General features: G+C 38.4%; 2 protein-coding genes and 1 long non-coding RNA gene across 10 annotated transcripts in view; 2 read left to right on the top strand and 1 right to left on the bottom strand.

Annotated features, from left to right (window-relative positions):
• The window catches only part of LOC127358227 (CMP-N-acetylneuraminate-beta-galactosamide-alpha-2,3-sialyltransferase 1-like), a 136,787-nt gene that overhangs the window by 22,571 nt on the left and 94,319 nt on the right, over nucleotides 1-19,897 (top strand). For 2 of the 8 annotated variants that reach the window (XR_007882401.1, XR_007882399.1), the window contains exon 8: nucleotides 17,256-17,394. Coding sequence is in view for 4 of the 8 variants with exons in the window: in XM_051391190.1 (XP_051247150.1) it covers nucleotides 18,592-18,759 (168 nt within the window). In the remaining 4 variants the exon portion in view is untranslated. Of the gene's footprint in view, nucleotides 1-15,126; nucleotides 16,727-17,255; nucleotides 17,395-18,591; nucleotides 19,622-19,897 lie in introns of those variants that run through there. The other 6 variants (XR_007882398.1, XR_007882400.1, XM_051391190.1 and 3 more) reach the window with 6 other exon arrangements.
• On the top strand, nucleotides 5,023-10,167 carry LOC127358232 (CMP-N-acetylneuraminate-beta-galactosamide-alpha-2,3-sialyltransferase 1-like). Its single transcript, XM_051391198.1, has 8 exons — nucleotides 5,023-5,144; nucleotides 5,265-5,711; nucleotides 6,224-6,487; nucleotides 6,597-6,793; nucleotides 6,967-7,146; nucleotides 7,776-7,821; nucleotides 7,907-8,026; nucleotides 9,048-10,167. The coding sequence occupies exons 3-8, from the start codon at nucleotides 6,257-6,259 to the stop codon at nucleotides 9,213-9,215; spliced, it is 942 nt and encodes a 313-aa protein (XP_051247158.1). The 5' UTR covers nucleotides 5,023-5,144; nucleotides 5,265-5,711; nucleotides 6,224-6,256; the 3' UTR covers nucleotides 9,216-10,167.
• LOC127358236 (uncharacterized) overlaps nucleotides 5,162-19,897 on the bottom strand; it is an 82,332-nt gene continuing 67,596 nt past the window's right edge. Inside the window, exon 3 of the long non-coding RNA XR_007882404.1 lies at nucleotides 5,162-5,176. This is a non-coding gene — a long non-coding RNA (uncharacterized LOC127358236). The remainder of the gene's footprint in view (nucleotides 5,177-19,897) is intronic.

Genomic DNA, 19,897 nt, shown 5'->3' with positions numbered 1-19,897 from the left:
TTCAGTAAATGTGGAGACCTTAAATCAACTCAGTTCAAATGTAATCAACTCAAATCAATGCAAGAATTTCCTACCAGAACTCAAAATAAACTGTAATGAATGCTCTGAGATTATCTCTATGTCTATGAAGCACGTTTGCTATTGTGAAGGTCTAAAACCAGTTAGTAAGTGCCGACTAGTCTAGATGATCGTTGATTTTAATGTAAGCTACAGCATGAGAAAGGGAAAAAATAGTTCAAGAGTCTGCCTGACACAATCTTGAGATGTGACCAGGCTGTCTTATTTTGTATAGGGACAGATAACAATGAAGAGAAAGGGAGATATTTCTGACTTTTTTTTTAAAGAAGCGCAAATCAGGCACAAATGAAGCCCAGACAGACCCCAGTCCCAATATCAACAGCCCTGGTAGCTCCCAACCTGGGCTTAGCCAGGCAAGTCAGTGTGGTCAGACACAAGGACCTACTCTACCACCACCACCACCACCACCAGGTCAGAGCGTACAGAAGCAGTAAATTGCATGCCCAGTTCAGACATTGAAATGTTTAGCGTCATACTGTAACAAAGGGTGATTTTGATAGATTAAGCCTTATTTTGATTTAGCTTGTAGCAATAGATCATTTGTGTATAATATTCAATGGCTGTTTTCTTTTGACTATACAGCTTCATCAAGGGATGAGAGAGACACTATTGGTGTCACTCTCATCCCTTGATGAAACTCTGTGTGTGTGTGTGTGTGTGTGTGTGTGCGTGTGTGTGTGTGTGTGTGTGTGTGTGTGTGTTTGAGAGAGAGTGAGTGAGAGAGAGGAAGAGAGATGCATCTTGGTTATGAAAATGGTCTAAAAAAGGTTCATTGGGGGTTCATTTGGGACCAGGTTGGAGTAACACAATAACTTCCTTTATTAGTGTATGGACCCCCTCAAAAATCCTTGCCCACCCTCTGGCCACCCCTTGTATATAATTATAATTTGAAAGATTTCCTTTCTTCCTCAGCCCCACATTCCATGAACAATAAAGCCTACTGTACGTGACTATGGGATTTGCACTACCACACAGGTTTACTGCACTGTGGCTGCCGACAGCTCCTTTATAGTTACAGCAGAATGGGTCGAATGCAAAGGATGAATTTATAATTGACATGTTGTTACATGTAAAGCAACCTAACAACCACAAATTAGGAAGTAAACCACAGTGGAAACAAAGAATCGGTTCTGTAGCCAGATGTCCGCATTAGAGTTTATTTTTACAGTTCAGTCTCATTTTAGATAGATGATAGATATTCACCCTTACCAATAATTTAACAGAAAATTATCATCTAAAATGGATACATCCCTCTTAACTTAAACCTACTACAAGGAGTTTTTAGCTGGTTATGAAACAGTCTCAATTTAATACTGATGCCTCTGACCTACATAAGCATAAGAGACCATCAGCGAGAAGATTGCTTATTTCTAGTGATTCCTAATGCCTGCCACTGGGTCAGATTCGGTGGGATTCACCTTGAAATCAGAGAAACGGGACAGTGGAAACACAACCGCCTTTGTCCAAAGGAGCCACCTGAATGAACACAAAAGGAAAGTTGAATGTTGCTGGTTTAATGTAAAGTTTTCATAAATACTGAATACCATTGTTTCTCCAGCATTGCTCCACAATCACAACCTTGACACAAACATTTTTGACACCTTTCCTGACACAAGCGGATCCTCATTTCAAGACTGATGACAAATCTATGTGTACATGTATAACTACTGATAAACTTCAGTTAAGAGCCCAGGATTGTATTTGCATCAATCACTGACTTCAACCTGCCTATATTTGGGACAGGTGTCTATATGGGAGAGGCCTTTAATTGGTGCAAAAAACTCTCTCTCAGCAAAGATGGGAAATACTATAACATTGTTTATTTAAACCAGTTGCAGTTATTTGTATAAAATTTAGGCTTTTGAATAACATATCAATTATGAATCATTCATTTGATTATGATATGCGCTTATGGTTCTTTAACCGTGGAGAATCTAACTGATCTAACGATGAAATTGCTAAAGGTGTAAACATTTATATTTGTGTGGGGCAATCTAAGCTGTTTAGAACTCGCTACCCTGTGAGTTTTAAGAGGTTTAATACATCAAAAGAATTGGAGTTGCCTGTGCTGCGCAGGACGGAGTCACTGAGAATGGCCTAAAACATACCTTGCTTTTACTAAATACACATCTTGCTGTATGGAAGAATACTTGAAACTAGAGATTGAGACAACAAACTGTTTACTGAGCTAATATATCTATATCTATATATATAAGGGAGAAATAGGGTCATTTCTGCATAGGACTGCATGCTATCAGGCTTTTATTGCAGCCAATAGAGCTGCACCCTGCTGGCCATTACATAGAATCTTTATGGCATGATATATACTATAACAAACTATTACTGCTACTATAGTGCTACTAGCCAAAATTTGAACTTACTGTAGTTGTTGTTATTTTTATCCTCATTATCACATAATTCATGTACATAACAACTAGAAAAGGCTAGATTTTCTGAAGAAAATGTGTGTGCTCGCTGCTTAAAATTTCCAGTCAAATTTGAAATGGATGAACTAGTGGAAAAGTTTGAGTTGAAGTGCCAGTTGGAATACAATTAGGCTACTGACTAAATATAGTATTCGTATGACAGAAGAGGGCAAAAAAGCCTTGATGTGCCAATCCTACTCTGAAAAGGCGTCTTCCTGAAATGTATGAAGCCTGTCAATCAGCATTCAACTGGCTGAAGAAATTTATTAGAAGTAGGATGTTTTTCTACTGACAGTTGAGACTACTTAGTTCTGTTCACAAGGGATCATATTCCTTAAGAAAGCTCTTAAGGTGTAAAACTGTTAGAAGTAGGTAGGGGGACTTTCAAGAGGATTAAGAGTTTCTTAAGCAGCAGAGGAATGTCAGGAGATATTCTCTAAATGCTGAATCACACAGTGTTTTCCTTTTTCTAGGTGTCATGTGGTCTGTGTCCGTTGAGTTCACTTCCTCCAGCTCTGAACATACCGAGTGATTTGTATTGTTTTACTCTCTTACATACTCCACAATCTCTACAGCCACTCTGATGTGTCTGTATTGCCCTGCGTGTTTGATTTGATGATGATGGTGATGCTGTCAATGTGTGCCAGACCTCACCAAAGTCTCATAATATGCCGAACGAGACTGTTATTATTATTGCACACTGCTGGCTGTGGGTGCCAGGTACTCCACTCCACTAGAGGGAGGATGCACTGGTTTTTGGGAAGCAGTCAATAATTCAAATATTGGTAGTCAGTACTGTATTGGCGACGCCCACAGATGTATGATTTCACTGCTGGGAGCTCAGACCCCTCAAAGCTCAGCTCCCACTCACACATAACTTGTCAAAACTTGGTTCCTATAGTCTCTAAAAGTAGAACAGGAGCCAGAGCCTTCAGCTACCAAGCTCCTCTCCTGTGGAACCAGCTTCCAGTTGTGGTTCTGGAGGCAGACACCCTCACCACATTCAAGAGTAGGCTTAAGACATTCCTCTTCGATAAAGCTTGTCGATCCTGGTGGAGCCTCCTGCCATGGTCCTGCTAGATTGCCATTGCCAATACTGTTGTTACTGTGCACCTGTCTGTCTGTCTGTCTGTCTGTCTGTCTGTCTGTCTCTCTCTCGCTCTCTCTCTCTCTGTCTCTCTTTCTCTCTCTCTCACCCCAACTGGTCGAGACAGACGACCACCCACCTAGAGCCGGAGGATCTGTCCTAGGTTTCTGCCTTTTAACAGGCAGTTTTTCCTTGCCCTTGTCGCCAAGTGCTTGCTCATGGTGGTACTGTTGGGTCTCTGTAATTAATGTTTTAAAGAGTTCGGTCTAGACCTTGCTCTATTTGAAAAGTGTCCTGAGATAACTTCTGTTATGAATTGGCGCTATACAAATAAAATTGAATTGAATTGAATTGAAAAACTTGTGGTTATTAAGCCACATCTGCCATAAAAAAGGATATTGCATATTGGTTGTATAGACTATAATTTTTGTATAGACAACATTTAATTTAAGTTCCAACAACTTTCAAGGACTGCATATATTATTCACATAATGAGAGAAAATATCTGAACATTTGCGCAGAAAATGTTTCATCATAGCATTTGTATGGATTTTGGACACCTTTGCCCAGGCCACACCTCTCCACACCTTCGCCACAGATGTACCAATCCTCCTCTGTAAATACTTCTTCCTGGAATTTATAAAACATATCAATCGGATCTTAACTGGAAACTCATCATCACCCTCCGACGCTCTCTGTTTAACTGGAGTAGATGCGGATTACTCTCTGATAAGGTAGGACCAAAACAAAATCAATATTAATACATTTTAACTGGTGATTCTTTTTTGATTAATTTAAGTGACAACCTAATTTTCAGAGATTTTATGTATATTCTGGCTCATAAATGACTAAAGATACTACTACAGGAATTAAGTGAAAATAATAATGTTAATACAAATTCTTCCTTGTCTTAATACTGCTACAAAAAGCAAAAATTCTAAATCATAAAAATTACAAATACATTAAAAATAAATAAATAATAATAATAAAGTATTATTATTATTATTATTATTACACACTGCTGGCTGTGGGTGCCAGGTACTCCACTCCACTAGAGGGAGGATGCACTGGTTTTTGGAAAGCAGTCAATAATTCAAATATTGGTAGTCAGTACTGTATTGGCGACGCCCACAGATGTATGATTTCACTGCTGGGAGCTCAGACCCCTCAAAGCTCAGCTCCCACTCACACATAAAACTTGCAGTTATTAAGCCACATCTGCCATAAAAAGGCATATTGCATATTGGTTGTATAGACTATACTTTGCTGGTTCAGACAACATTTAATTTAGGTTCCAGCAGGCAGGAACATGTTTCCTCTCTCCTCTCCACTCTTTAACAAAGTAGGCTGTATAATAATCATTCATTTATTTCTTCCAGCATAATATTGGCCGGTGTAAGTTTGCTTATATCCTCAAACCAATATCTAAAGTCAAATTAAAGGGCAGGTCTGGGTTGGTCGCTCCTCACGGAGTCGGCAGAGGACAGCGATGCGGACTGAGAGGATGACGCACACGTTTAGCCAGGATGGATCTGATGGATCTGATGGAAAGAGTGAGTTTATTAGCTCATACAACATATTCAACCTCCGATATAGTATATTGTACGTGTATATTAGACCTGGTGGAGATAGAGCTGATGTTCTTTTCTCTCTTCTTATTGTCTTCGCCACAGTGTGGAGCAGGAGGACGCAGAGGAGGACCGCATATAAATTAGATCCAAACAGAGACGGAAATATATCATTTTACTGGTGGTTATTTACACATTTACGCACTGTTAGAGATGTAGCAGCAGAAGAAAACGGATTTTCTTAATTTGGGGGACTAGAGCAGTAAACAAAACCAGCAACTTTCAAGGACTGCATATATTATTCACATAATGAGAGAAAATATCTGAACATTTGCACGGAAAATGTTTCATCATAGCATTTGTATGGATTTTGGACACCTTTGCCCAGGCCACACCTCTCCACACCTTCGCCACAGATGTACCAATCCTCCTCTGTAAATACTTCTTCCTGGAATTTATAAAACATATCAATCGGATCTTAACTGGAAACTCATCATCACCCTCCGACGCTCTCTGTTTAACTGGAGTAGATGCGGATTACTCTCTGATCAGGTAGGACCAAAATATATATTATAATCATTCTAAAATAAATAAATAATAACATAATAATACAAATACAAATAATAATGATAAATGATCTTTTCCACAGCAGTCATTTTGGCATGAAATAGTAGGTTACCAATGATACTAATTACAGTTTTGTTCCATTCAGGTCAAACAGAGTCAGGGTGCTGTTATTATACATGTCAGCTCACTGGAAACTGGTTCTACCACATTAAAGACGATGAAACTTTATTTAGTATAATTGGTAACACCTGTGTTTACCCGACTATTGTATGTCAAAATGGCTTCTGTGAAAAAGGTCTATAATAAAGTTTTTGTTTTTTTAATTACTGATGAAAGAAATAAGTCATACTGTGATGTTCATTTAATAAAGACTGGCAGATGTATTTGCCTGATAAAAAGATGAGTTTATGTAGCAAGCTATTATTATAGCTTATTAAGAAATAACACCTCATTCATGACTCCAGACTCACTTGTGTATTTCACCATACACTTCACAGATCATTTCCCAGTCTCATCATCACACTGCCAAGATGAATTCAAAAGCAAAGGTTCTCATTTTCCTGCTCTGTATCACTGGCATTGGTGTGTTTTTGAACGGACATGTTTCAGGATATCTCCTCCAGTTTCAGGACAGAAAGCCCTGTGCTTGTGACACGTGTTTAGTAGAAGATGAGTGGTTATTGCAGCGTGCCAACAAATCTGCTGAACCATTTTTATCAGCAAAACACAACCTCTCAGAGGACGCTTTCAACTGGTGGAAGGTAAGTTGTCACCATGCAAGAAAACAGTCTCTAACATTCTCATCACTGTCAAACTTTGTTTTCCAAAACAACTCATAACTGGTTTAATGTCTGTGTTTGGCATGTTCAGCGCTTACAGGCTGAAAGGCGCAGCTACAGTTTCTACAAGCAAACAGTGGACAAGCTGTTTCAGACATTCCCATCCAGTCCAGATTTTATAGAACAAAGCCCTGACCGCTGCAGGACTTGTGCTGTGGTGGGGAATTCTGGTAATTTGAATGGATCACATTATGGACGTCTGATAGATTTCCATGACGTCATCATAAGGTAAATCCTCCAGCTAAGGAATGTTGTTCGTAACCTGTTTTTCATCTGTGTTTGGACAAACAAGGACATTTTTTCCTCAACATCAAAAATGAAAAGTAAAAATTCAAGCAGTCCCCTAAGAATGTATGCATAGGAGACTGACATATAAGAATATATCCATCTGTACTATTTAGAATGAACACTGGTCGTACCAAAGGCTATGAAGCAGATGTTGGGAGCAGAACAACTCATCATATCATGTATCCAGAGAGTGCCATGGACTTAGATACCACCACCCATCTTGTGCTGTTTCCATTCAAGATACAGGATCTTGAGTGGCTAATGAAGGCCACCACCACAGGATTTTCTGGAACGTGAGTCCTTTTTTTAATAAACTTTTCAAATTCATGAACTATACTATGTGATCATTTGCCCCAGTATGTAGATCTCTAATGTATATTACTGCATGCAAATTCGCTTTGGAGAACTTTAACTGGCAAAGCTACAGCCTCAACCAGTTGCAAAGATGGACCGTGTGCATTTGCCTTGGGAGGGGATGGTCGGGGGGGTGCCTGAAAATCAACGTGCCTGATAGCAATTTTATTGAGAACATTTCTTTGACAAGTCTAAGCTTAACCATCCTAGGATAAGGTTTCATATTAAAAATATCTGCTTTAGTTTAATTTAGAATACCTATTATATCGGGGTTTTTTTTGCAAAGTAGTTCCTTGGAGGTTGATTGTGAGAGTTTTGATCTGTTTCTGGAGTCAGTATGGAGCTGTAGTAGCAGGCTTTGGACTACCTCTATAAAGGAGGACAACAACTCCAAACATGTAAACATTCTTTGTAAAGAGAACAAATGAGGCTCATCAACGTGCCTGATAGCAATTCAATTGAGTACATCTCTTTGACAAGTCTAACCCTTACCCATCCTGGGAAAGGATTTTTTTATTAAAGTAGTTCCTTGGACGTTGAGTTTGATGCTTCATTGTATTTTCAACAGGTCGTATATGCCAGTAAAATCAAAAATCAAAGCTAACAAGGATTTGGTGAGTAATATTTTGAATACATTTGACAACAGACTCTACTGGCTGAATAGGTAATAGTTTAAAGGCTAATTCTGATTCATAACAGGTGATGGTGCTCAATCCAGCGTTCATGAGGTATGTTCATGACATCTGGCTGGAAAAGAAGGGCAGGTATCCATCCACTGGCTTTATGGTTTTGGTTCTTGCCCTGCATATTTGTGATGAGGTAAGTTGTGGTTGCAAATAATGGAAGTATTTGCTCAGCCATCAGACACCTAATCTTTCAGTTTTTACATATTATATGAAAATCTCCTGGGCTTGTTTACCAGGCAGATGTCACTTTGAAGGAATGATAGATTATTTTCATAGTTACTGACATAGATAGATACACACTATGTGGAGTGTACAAGTGCCTCTGTCATTTTGATACACAGCAATATACTGTTAACTGAAGTAGACCAAAAGTATTTTTCTTATTGGTTAAAATCTGTGCCAAAAGTTATTTTCTTTTTGAATATATAGAAGAACACAATTGTATTTTTTATTAAATAAGATGTTTATGTGAACCTTTTAAAATGTGAAGGCCAATAATTTTATTTTTTCATATAAAAAAACACATCAGCTTATAATCATGGGTGGACACCACTATTTAAACTCACATGAAGAGAATCTCCAGAACTATGGCTCACCAGGCAATGAGTTTTTTGCTATTGTCTTTATAACGACAGGATCGTGGGTCGTATAGCACTGGATATTACTCTATCTCAACGACTAATAAATCTCTCCTCATTCATTGTTGTACACACAAGCGATAGCATGAGGTGAGCCTTTTTTCAGGTGCAGTAGTGCTGGAAATAGGACAGTGGCGTGAAATGACGCAGAGTTATGCCTCCATGGAAGCTGGTGCACGTCTACCTGCTGCCACTTATGAGAATTATACATAAATAATAGGGGCAGCTGTTTTAATCAGCATTAATGCTGGTTTTTTTGCATTCCAAAACACACCTCTATTGTGATAGTCATGGTAGACTGAGTTTAGACACAAAAACTAGATGGTTAAAGGTCTATCTTTACTTTTGCCATGTTGACAGTGACCTCTTGTCAGGGAAAGGTAAATATTTTAGGCTCTTGCTGTTATCCTGGTGAGGACAGTCTCAACTGAATGAGGTCTAACCAAGTTTTACTTTCTTCTGCCATTTCGATGACAGCTTAGGTTGGTTATTATATGTTGATTTTTGTATTTCCAGGTCCACGTGTTCGGTTATGGAGCAGACAAAGATGGAAACTGGAGTCATTACTGGGAAAAACTCCAAAACAAAAAGTTAAAAACTGGAGTACATCCGGGATCTCATGAGTATGGAATTATCCAGAAGCTAGCTGAGCAAAAAAAACTCAAGTTTTATACCGGGTGGTGATCTGTCTCCCAGCATATTCAAGCCTTGATAGCAGATCATTTACAAAGCAAAACAAGACTAAGAAGCCTAGGCTTTAAAGCTCAATAGACAACTCTGCTCTGACTGACTCCTTTGCTGCACACATTAACCCTTTGTAGGCTAAAACTGTGAGTAGAGCCATGATCTATGGAGAGGTGAAGTGAAGAACTGAAAACTGTTGAGGTTGTTTAAGATACTCAAACTGCTAAACTATTAAGTGAAAATTAATCACATTGAAGGAGATGAAGGGTAACAGCTGTTCTAAGCAATTTTCTCTGTTGTTATTGTTTATTGTTTATTTATTGTAATTTTGTGATGTTGATGGACACTGCTGCAATGCAATGTGCAACATCAATAGTCGAGCTTGTCAGAGATGAAAAAGAGCTTGCTATTGAAGTTCATGGCAGCATGTTACAATGCATTGACCATCAATTGTCTTAATGTGATGACATTTCTACATACCTATTTTGTCTGGTATAAGATTGACCTAATAACATCTGTAACTCAAAACATCTTTTCAGTGAGACCATGTTAAAAAAAAGTCATTTAAAAGCTTTGTAGAAGGCAATAGTAGAAGTACATGAAGTATTTCCTCAGCAAACAGACACACCTAATCTTTCAGTGTTTGCATATGAAAACCTCCTGGGCTTGTTTACCAGGCAGATTTCACTTAAAAGGAGTAATAGGTTATTTTAATATCCTACTGACTTATAGATACACACTATGTGGAGTGCTTCTGTAATTTTGATACACAGCAATGTACCGTTAACTGAAGTAAACTAAAAAATATTTGCATTCTTCCTCAAATAAAACTGTAGTAGGGAAGTACTGAGCACTTTTGTATTTCCTGTATGTGTTACTTGTTGCTGTATACATTTTAATGTTAAGCACACTGAATTGACCTGCAATTAAATGATTTGAACTTTGCCTCAAATATGGTTACACATATGGTGTTTCAAATGACTATGAAGTTGTATCACAGATATTTATGGGACAGCTTCAGAAGATAAATAAAGTGAATTCATTTGTTGGCATAAAATTCATTAATTGCTATGCAGATGCAAATTAATGTCCAGTGTATCCTTTAGTCTCTCTTGCCTCACTGAAGATAATAATAGGATGTCCAAACATTTCTTGTAGTTGAATGACTTCAAATATTAAATAAGGTATAATAACCCCTTCTGGCCTCAGCTCTAGCAGTATTAATAATTTCTTATGTAGTCCGGGTGCCTTATTTAATAACGTTAAAAAAGAGGCCTGCAACCTAGGTGTTACTTTTTACTCTGAGTTGTCATGATGCTCAGGTGACTAAAGTGGTGAAGCCCTGCTTTGTCTAGCTAATCAGATCTTTACTTTCCTCTGCAAATCTACAAATTGGTCATCCATGCTTCTATCTCCTTCAGATTTAACTATTGCAAAGCACTTAATTCTGCTATCAGCAAAGACTGCAACTTGTACAAAACACTGCTGCCAGGCTTTTTACACTTTCAAAGAGAAGGGACCACTTCACACTAATCATTGCAAGCCCATCACTGGTACCGGTACCTGTGAGTTATAGAATTGATTTCAAGATTTTACTGCTTGTTATAATAAGTGCATTCTTTTGTACTGTATTGCACCTCAGACAGAGGAGAGAATGCAAGAAAAAAGTTTAAAAAATACAGATAGACATATAAAGGGTTTAAAATAGGCAACACCCAAATTAAATTATCAAAAATAGAAGTTCAGCGGTCCTGTATTACATTGTGTTTTGTCTTCATAAAAAGGTTAACTGCACAAATGTAAAGGTTGTGTGCAGTGTTGATTTCAGTTCCCACACATTGGCCAACATTTCCTTATATTGGTTTTATGTTCTAATATATCATTAGCATGCCTGAATCACCAGCCAGCACAGAAAACAAGGACAACTCATTCAAACCAGGAAATTATTATGTAAAATTAGATCCATTTGATCTCTCCCTTAGAAAAAATCCCTACATATTCAGATGGAAAATACCAGCTCAAGTTTGGCAGTTCTTAGTCTGCAGCAAAGAGTGTGAAGAGGTGCCACACAACTTAAATTCAATAGAATATTTTATCACCATTACTTGTCTTGTTCTTTATCACATTACATGTAAGCATTGCACCTTAAAATATTTGCAAAAATTGCTAATTAAATGTTGGATAAAATATCCCCCCAAAAAAAACATGCTAAAGAAAGAAGGGTTTGCTGCCTGTCCCTGACAGGCGAACTTCATGTTTAACAACCAGTATGAAACTATTGTGACATCCCCCTTTGGTTTGTGGAGTACTGTTCTGAAGCCTTAAGTTTGGAGTTTTGGCCGTCGCCATGATGGTTAGACAGAGCCAGCAGAGGTGACGTACTGCTGGGTTGAGCTGCGCTCATTGGCTACGCGGTTTCAACTCATCCGTAGAAGGAAACAATGCGGCTCACCCGGTCACCCATGTACACCCTGTCTCCGGTTCACCACTTTTCCTTCCTTGGACCACTTTTAATAGGTACTGACCACTGCAAACCGGGAACACCCCACAAGAGCTGCAGTTTTGGAGATGGTCTGACCCAGTTGTCTAGCCATCACAATTTGGCCTTTGTCAAAGTTTCTCAAATTCTCACACTGCCCATTTTTCCTGCTTCTAACACATCAACTTTAAGGACAAAATGTTCACTAGCTGCCTAATATATCCCACCGCCCTTTAAACTATGGAAGGCCTCTTCACATTCCACTGTCTACTGAACTTTGTTGGGTTAATTCTTCCTGGTGAGGTTGATGAGTGGGGCCACAAGAGTGGAAAAGTTTTGGATGAACCGTCCATTCCACCCCACCGGACCAAGGAAAGACTTCACCTTGGATTTTGTTTTGGGCCAATTTGATGGCTCTTGATGACCTTTGCCATTTGTGGACCCAGTACCCCATCCCCCAGCACAAAACCCAAGTACTGAGTCTCTCTTTCCCCTAGCGCAACCAAGGGTGCACACTTGGGAGTTCTATGTTTATTTATCCATACATTCATATGTAACTTACCATTAGTGATGGAAGAGCGCTGCAAAGTTGCACTGCTGTCTCACATTAGGAGACTGGCTGGCCAAACAAGGGCGTAATACAGTCTTTTTCCAAGTTTTCCATTTTTGACCACTTTCTGTAAATATTAGCACTGTTTTTCACCTTGAGGGGGCCAGCAATAAATCGCACCAACAATACCTGCAGACTACGCCTGAGTTTTTGAGGAGTTTGAAATAAACCCCATGACAAGAACCTGCCAATATCCCTTGCTGATGTACCTTGCAACGCCTATTCTCTCAACCAGGTCATGGAGTCTTGGCATCAGATACAAGTCCAGTTTACTGACCCCATTTACCTTTCTAAAGTCCAAACAGAACCTCAAGGTGCTGTCCTTTTTGGGGACTAAGATGACCTGGGTGCCCCATTCACTGGAAGAAGGTTCTATAACACCCATCTTCCTCATCATCTCCAGCTCTTTCTTCAGTACTGGTTGCAGGCGCCCTGGAACCCTGTAGACAGGCTGTCAAAGGGGGGCTTGGGGTCCTTCAGCATAATATTGTGCTGGACCACCTCTGTGCAAAATCTTGAGAAGCTCCATCCTCTTCTTCTCACACAGGTGGTCCAGGTGCAATTGCTTCTCAAGTTCCATGTTGATATGGAAGGTTTGGTATAGCTGTTTCTGTTTAGGCATGTGGATCTGGTATGGTACAACACCCATCTCCTGCTTGATCTGGTATGGGCCATGCCACTTTGCTCTGATGTTGAGATATTGAGTTACGATCTGCAGCTACACTGCTAGATATACTATTAAATCTAACTGGACCTTTTAAATATAGTGAAACTACAGTGTGACATAAAGACACATTTTTTTTTCCCCTATACGTCTTTTATTTTTTTTTATCAACTTGTAAAGCAATTTCACACGGTCAATAGTTGATCTGTGACATTGCTGTGATATTCTTTCTGTTTAGGTGTGGTTTGAATGAACAAAGTCCAGACAATAAATGGGTTCAGTTAAAACTCTGTAATGTAAGATGGTAATGTAAGAAAAGCAATGGACACCATAATATAGTTTGCTTCATGTTGCAGAACCTTATCCCTGAAAGCATTTTCCCACTACACCAGACTCCTCTCCGCTTCACGTCTAAACCACCCCAAATCAATGTCAGGACACAATTTAATTTTATTCAATACAAGGCTAATGCAGGATGAGCCAAAATCTCCAAAATATTTTTTATTAAAGGCAAAACCAAGACATTTGGAGAGGTGGTGTAGTTTAAAGTCTTTGATCCAAATTAAAATATGTGGTTGCTCTGTTTCCTATTCAGAGTGCAGTGTACAAACAACCGTTCGCTGCGTTTACCTTCATTAAAGTGTCAGTTATGAGGTCTCACTTTCTTTTCAGCAAAAGTAGCATCTCAAGTTTTATCCTTGAAACATATTTCACTGCGAACGCTGTTATGTAACATTAATTACTGAACTACGTGACCATGTAAGAGCATTTAATAGAGAAAGGAATGTTTTATAAATGTCAGATTAATGTCAGTCTAAATCTGATTCATAACAGGTGATGATCCTCAATCCAGCTTTCATGAAATATGTTCATTAAATGTGGTTCAGAAAGAAGGGCAATTATCCATCCACTGGCTTTCTGACTTTGGCTCTCAGCATGCAAATGTGTGATGAGGTAGGTTCACATTACAAATTGTGCCAACAGCTTAATGCTATCCTACTGATATCTGGTGGCAGTCAAACACCAAGAACTGCACCAGTGAAGGCAAGGAAGAAGAAGAGTGCTAGGCCATGAATAAATATAAATGCAAATCTTAAAGCTGCAGTAGGTAACTTTTATAAAATAACTTTGTGTGATATTTGCTGAAACTTCACTATATCATGACAGATAATCTGATAAGAAACTATCTTTCTTGGCTCTGATTGATTGCTTTTGTTCATGTCTGCTGTTTCCTTGCAAATCCCATAAGGAGCGCTACGACTCAGATTATCTGTCTACTACTGTCAGTATAGTGAAAGTTTCAGCAAATATGAAAAAAACATATTAAAATGTCATCTTTGCTAATCTTTTATAAGTAAACATATATGTTTGTGTTCATCACACGTCATGCATTTTCTGATCTGCTACAGCTGTGGTTACAGCAATAGTTTGACATTTTGGGAAATCCGATCAGATCAGTACCACTCTCACATCTGTAATTACGTAGCCAGAGACAGCAGCTGGTTATCTTAGATTGGCATGAAGACTGGACATGGGGAAACAGCTAGCTTGGCTTTGTCGAAAGGTGAACAAAATTCACATATCAGACACAGGGGCCAGACAAAGAGCGATTCAGTGCAGCGGCCAAGAAGGAGTAGCAGCACCTTGGCCAGAAAAGGGAAACCAGGGCTCCCTCCTGGAGCCACACCCTGGAGCCACACCATGGAGCAAGCTGTTTCCCTGTTACCAGTCTCTATGCTAGCTGTGCGTCTCGTGGTTCCAGCTGCATGATAACTGTGAATAAGAGTAAATAACTTTTAATTAAGTTTACGGAATTAAAAATACTTTTCTCTATCATGGACGGGATAGCAAAGTTTCTTGGTGTTATAGTCAGACAGTATGTCTGAGAGTTTTGCTGTATTATAACAACTTTGCTTTTTCTTATGGAAGACAATGTGACAGAAAAAAAGGATTCTTTAAGTCAATATAATTCAATTTTTTTTTCTAAATAATGACTTAGTATCTCAATATTTTGACTTGGTAAAATAATGTTTTATTTAAAGTTTCTCATTATCTGAATGAGATCTTGCAGATTGAAACGTTGCTTTATAAAAAGGGAATAAAAATAATCATTTGGACCCCCTCAGTGTACAGACTTTTTCTCTTTTGTGTCTTGCAGTAATATTTTTGCCTGGGTGTGCACACACTTGATGCGTCTTCTGTACTAAAACGTCATGGCAACCCATCTGATAGCTGTTGAGATATCTCAGTGTGGACTAAAGTTGTGGGATGATGAAAATGCAGTGTAACCAAATATGGTGAGGGAACAAATCTGTATTGAACAAACTCATGTCAGATAAGTAAGAAATAATACCCGGGAAGGTGTCCATTATCAGGAATGAAGGCCAGAATCTCCGCTTCAGGGAAGTCCATTAATTCCTGATAATAGACACCTCGAAGGGCATTATCCCACTTATACAATGGTCACTTGCCAAAGAAAGAAAAGGAAGATCAATATTTTATATTTTCATGCATTTTTTACTTTTTTACTAGCCATATCTTCATTTCCCTGGTAACACCTGAGTTCCTACCTAATACCTGGAAGAATCATTACCATCCCATAAGGTTCTAATGCAATGCAAACGTTATTCACTACTCCAGTCAATAGGATGAGCCTTAGATATGACTTGACAATGGGAGATATTTCTAGTTCCCTCTGTTTGTAGAACACTTTGGCTCAGCTACGAGACACAGAGCTAACGCTATGCTAGCTAGATTAAAAGGGAATAACAACAATTGACAAACGGTAAATATAATTTGACAGTATGTTTAACAATACAAGCTAGCTATCCAGCCATGTCCTTGTCCCCAAATCAATATCAAGCTATATATGATTCTAAAACCCATTAACTTGAATGTTTTTCTAGCTTCTCAATTTACATCTCAATCACACCTTCCACATATTTGATTTTATTTTAGGTTACTTTATGTCCAACACCTTGCATTACATTGACAGGAGTGCTGTGTTCATAAAAGGCACCTTCTATCCTGCAAACAAAAGAATCATGATAACATCAGTTTCAGTTGGCTAGCAAAGGTTTCATGCCAGCATACTCATTGACAACACCTTGACATGGAATCTTTCATTTTGATAGGGTTTTATCTGAGCATGTGAAAGAACCATAACATAGCAACACATCCTGGCACCAAGGAAACAATGTAACGTCTGCTGTCGTCAGTACTTCTCACATTTACATTTTTTTTCAAATTGAACTTTATAAAATGGCTGCCTTTGCTTGTGAGAGAGAACAAATCATTTTAACTCTACCCAGCTTATCTGGATGTGTTCAGAAACCCTATTTAGTAACACTGTGGAGTGCAGCACCATAACAGTATGAAATGTAAGTTAGAATATGCAGAAATGTACTGTATGCAGAAATAAGAAAGACAATTCTATGGAGCGTTTATTCAAATCCAGCTGAGATTCATGGTGTGTTTGTTTTCCCAGGTCAATGTTTTTGGGTTTGGAGCAGACAGAGATGGAAACTGGAACCATTACTTTGAAATTCTCAAAAACAAACAGCTGAGAACTGGACCTCATGCTGGAATGCATGAACATGAAGTTATTCTGAAATTAAAGGAGCAGCAGAAAATTGGTGTTTTTAGAGGATGGTAATTTCTTTCTCTGTTTGTGTCTTCCTTTATTTGTCAGTGGCATTAACATGAGCACCAAGTACTTTAGCTTTAAGAGAGAAACGGAAAATAAATGTTTGGCAGTTGACTTGGCCTTTTATTAGTTAGTTAGTAATTAGTTCTGAGCCTAAAAGAGATTATGAATGGGCAGAATATCTACTGTCAGAGAGAGACAGCAGAGACAGATCCTAACCAAGTCCAGGCTCAGTGAGCACAACCTGGAAATTGAAAAGGGAAGACACAAAAAACCATGGAAACCAAAAGAAAACTTATATAGTAATATGTAGTCACTGACCATACATTGTGTTTATAGTTTGAATCAGATGCAAAATATATGCCCTATATTAATATTTTGGTTAAAAAACAAAACAAACCAATAATATCATTGTTAGCTAACTTTCTCCATATCTTCTCAGAAACCTGGAGTTGTTGCAGGCGAGGCAGTATATTCATTGTAAAACTCGACTGATGTGCCTCTTCAAGCAATGCCTGTTTTCTTTTGACATTTGTCTGAATGAGATCTTGCAGATTGAAACGTTGCTTTATAAAAAGGGAATAAAAATAATCATTTGGACCCCCTCAGTGTACAGACTTTTTCTCTTTTGTGTCTTGCAGTAATATTTTTGCCTGGGTGTGCACACACTTGATGCGTCTTCTGTACTAAAACGTCATGGCAACCCATCTGATAGCTGTTGAGATATCTCAGTGTGGACTAAAGTTGTGGGATGATGAAAATGCACTGTAACCAAATATGGTGAGGGAACAAATCTGTATTGAACAAACTCATGTCAGATAAGTAAGAAATAATACCCGGGAAGGTGTCCATTATCAGGAATGAAGGCCAGAATCTCCGCTTCAGGGAAGTCCATTAATTCCTGATAATAGACACCTCGAAGGGCATTATCCCACTTATACAATGGTCACTTGCCAAAGAAAGAAAAGGAAGATCAATATTTTATATTTTCATGCATTTTTTACTTTTTTACTAGCCATAACTTCATTTCCCTGGTAACACCTGAGTTCCTACCTAATACCTGGAAGAATCATTACCATCCCATAAGGTTCTAATGCAATGCAAACATTATTCACTACTCCAGTCAATAGGACGAACCTTAGATATGACTTGACAATGGGAGATATTTCTAGTTCCCTCTGTTTGTAGAACACTTTGGCTCACCTACGAGACACAGAGCTAACGCTATGCTAGCTAGATTAAAAGGGAATAACAACAATTGACAAACAGTAAATATAATTTGACAGTATGTTTAACAATACAAGCTAGCTATCCAGCCATGTCCTTGTCCCCAAATCAATATCAAGCTATATATGATTCTAAAACTGTAAACCCATTAACTTGAATGTTTTTCTAGCTTCTCAATTTACATCTCAATCACACCTTCCACATATTTGATTTTATTTTAGGTTACTTTATGTCCAACACCTTGCATTACATTGACAGGAGTGCTGTGTTCATAAAAGGCACCTTCTATCCTGCAAACAAAAGAATCATGATAACATCAGTTTCAGTTGGCTAGCAAAGGTTTCATGCCAGCATACTCATTGACAACACCTTGACATGGAATCTTTCATTTTGATAGGGTTTTATCTGAGCATGTGAAAGAACCATAACATAGCAACACATCCTGGCACCAAGGAAACAATGTAACGTCTGCTGTCGTCAGTACTTCTCACATTTACATTTTTTTTCAAATTGAACTTTATAAAATGGCTGCCTTTGCTTGTGAGAGAGAACAAATAATTTTAACTCTACCCAGCTTATCTGGATGTGTTCAGAAACCCTATTTAGTAACACTGTGGAGTGCAGCACCATAACAGTATGAAATGTAAGTTAGAATATGCAGAAATGTACTGTATGCAGAAATAAGAAAGACAATTCTATGGAGCGTTTATTCAAATCCAGCTGAGATTCATGGTGTGTTTGTTTTCCCAGGTCAATGTTTTTGGGTTTGGAGCAGACAGAGATGGAAACTGGAACCATTACTTTGAAATTCTCAAAAACAAACAGCTGAGAACTGGACCTCATGCTGGAATGCATGAACATGAAGTTATTCTGAAATTAAAGGAGCAGCAGAAAATTGGTGTTTTTAGAGGATGGTAATTTCTTTTTCTGTTTGTGTCTTCCTTTATTTGTCAGTGGCATTAACATGAGCACCAAGTACTTTAGCTTTAAGAGAGAAACGGAAAATAAATGTTTGGCAGTTGACTTGGCCTTTTATTAGTTAGTTAGTAATTAGTTCTGAGCCTAAAAGAGATTATGAATGGGCAGAATATCTACTGTCAGAGAGAGACAGCAGAGACAGATCCTAACCAAGTCCAGGCTCAGTGAGCACAACCTGGAAATTGAAAAAGGAAGACACAAACAACGTAGAAACCAAAAGAAAACTTATATAGTAATATGTGGTCACTGTTGGACAGGTGATGTTGAGACAGAGATGCACTTCCTGTCCTACAATGTAAAACATTCATTTGAACAAATGAAATCCTGTAATCCCAGATTTCAACAATGTATATGACCACTCAAAATTAAAATGAATCCTACGAGAAGGAGACAGGGCATATATTGATGCCCAATATGAGTGCCACATACAGTGAGTGACCTCGACACACACACACACACACACACACACACACACACACACACACACACACACACACGCACACACACACACACACACACACACACACACACTTCCTTTTTTTGTAAGTTCTGTGTCTTTTAACTCCAAATGTATTTTAAAATTGTTCTACTTTATTTCAAGTTATTTTTTTATACACATATTACACCTATCTCCAATAGAAAGCATTACAAACTGTGCATGAGTTTGAAAGATATGGGCATATACCAGGCAGGGAGGGTCAACCTAATATATATATTTTTAGATGGGTCAATCCAAGGACGAAATTTTGATTTCAGAGGTGGGGGGGACAGAAGTATTTTTAATAAAACTCTAACTCTTTCAGTTCACTGTGTTTTCTAGTAGTTCTTCTAGTTTTCTATTGCTACTTTTAAGTTTACTGTTCCTTTTTTGGTTTTTACTGCTTGTAAAGCATGTAGCAAAATATTATCACCCAATTCTGTGTTTCACCTTGTTAGTCAACTTCACTCCAACTCAGTACCACCAATTTTACACTTATTTTTGGAACATATGGTAAAGAGACCTCATTTACATAGCACCACCTAGTGGTGGGCAGGTCAACCTGGCAGGAATATCACAGGTGGGGAGAAATTGAATAAA

The sequence above is a fragment of the Dicentrarchus labrax genome, unplaced genomic scaffold (genome assembly GCF_905237075.1).
Source record: "Dicentrarchus labrax unplaced genomic scaffold, dlabrax2021, whole genome shotgun sequence".
Lineage (NCBI taxonomy): Eukaryota > Metazoa > Chordata > Actinopteri > Moronidae > Dicentrarchus > Dicentrarchus labrax.
This window is presented reverse-complemented; position numbering and strand designations above follow the sequence as displayed.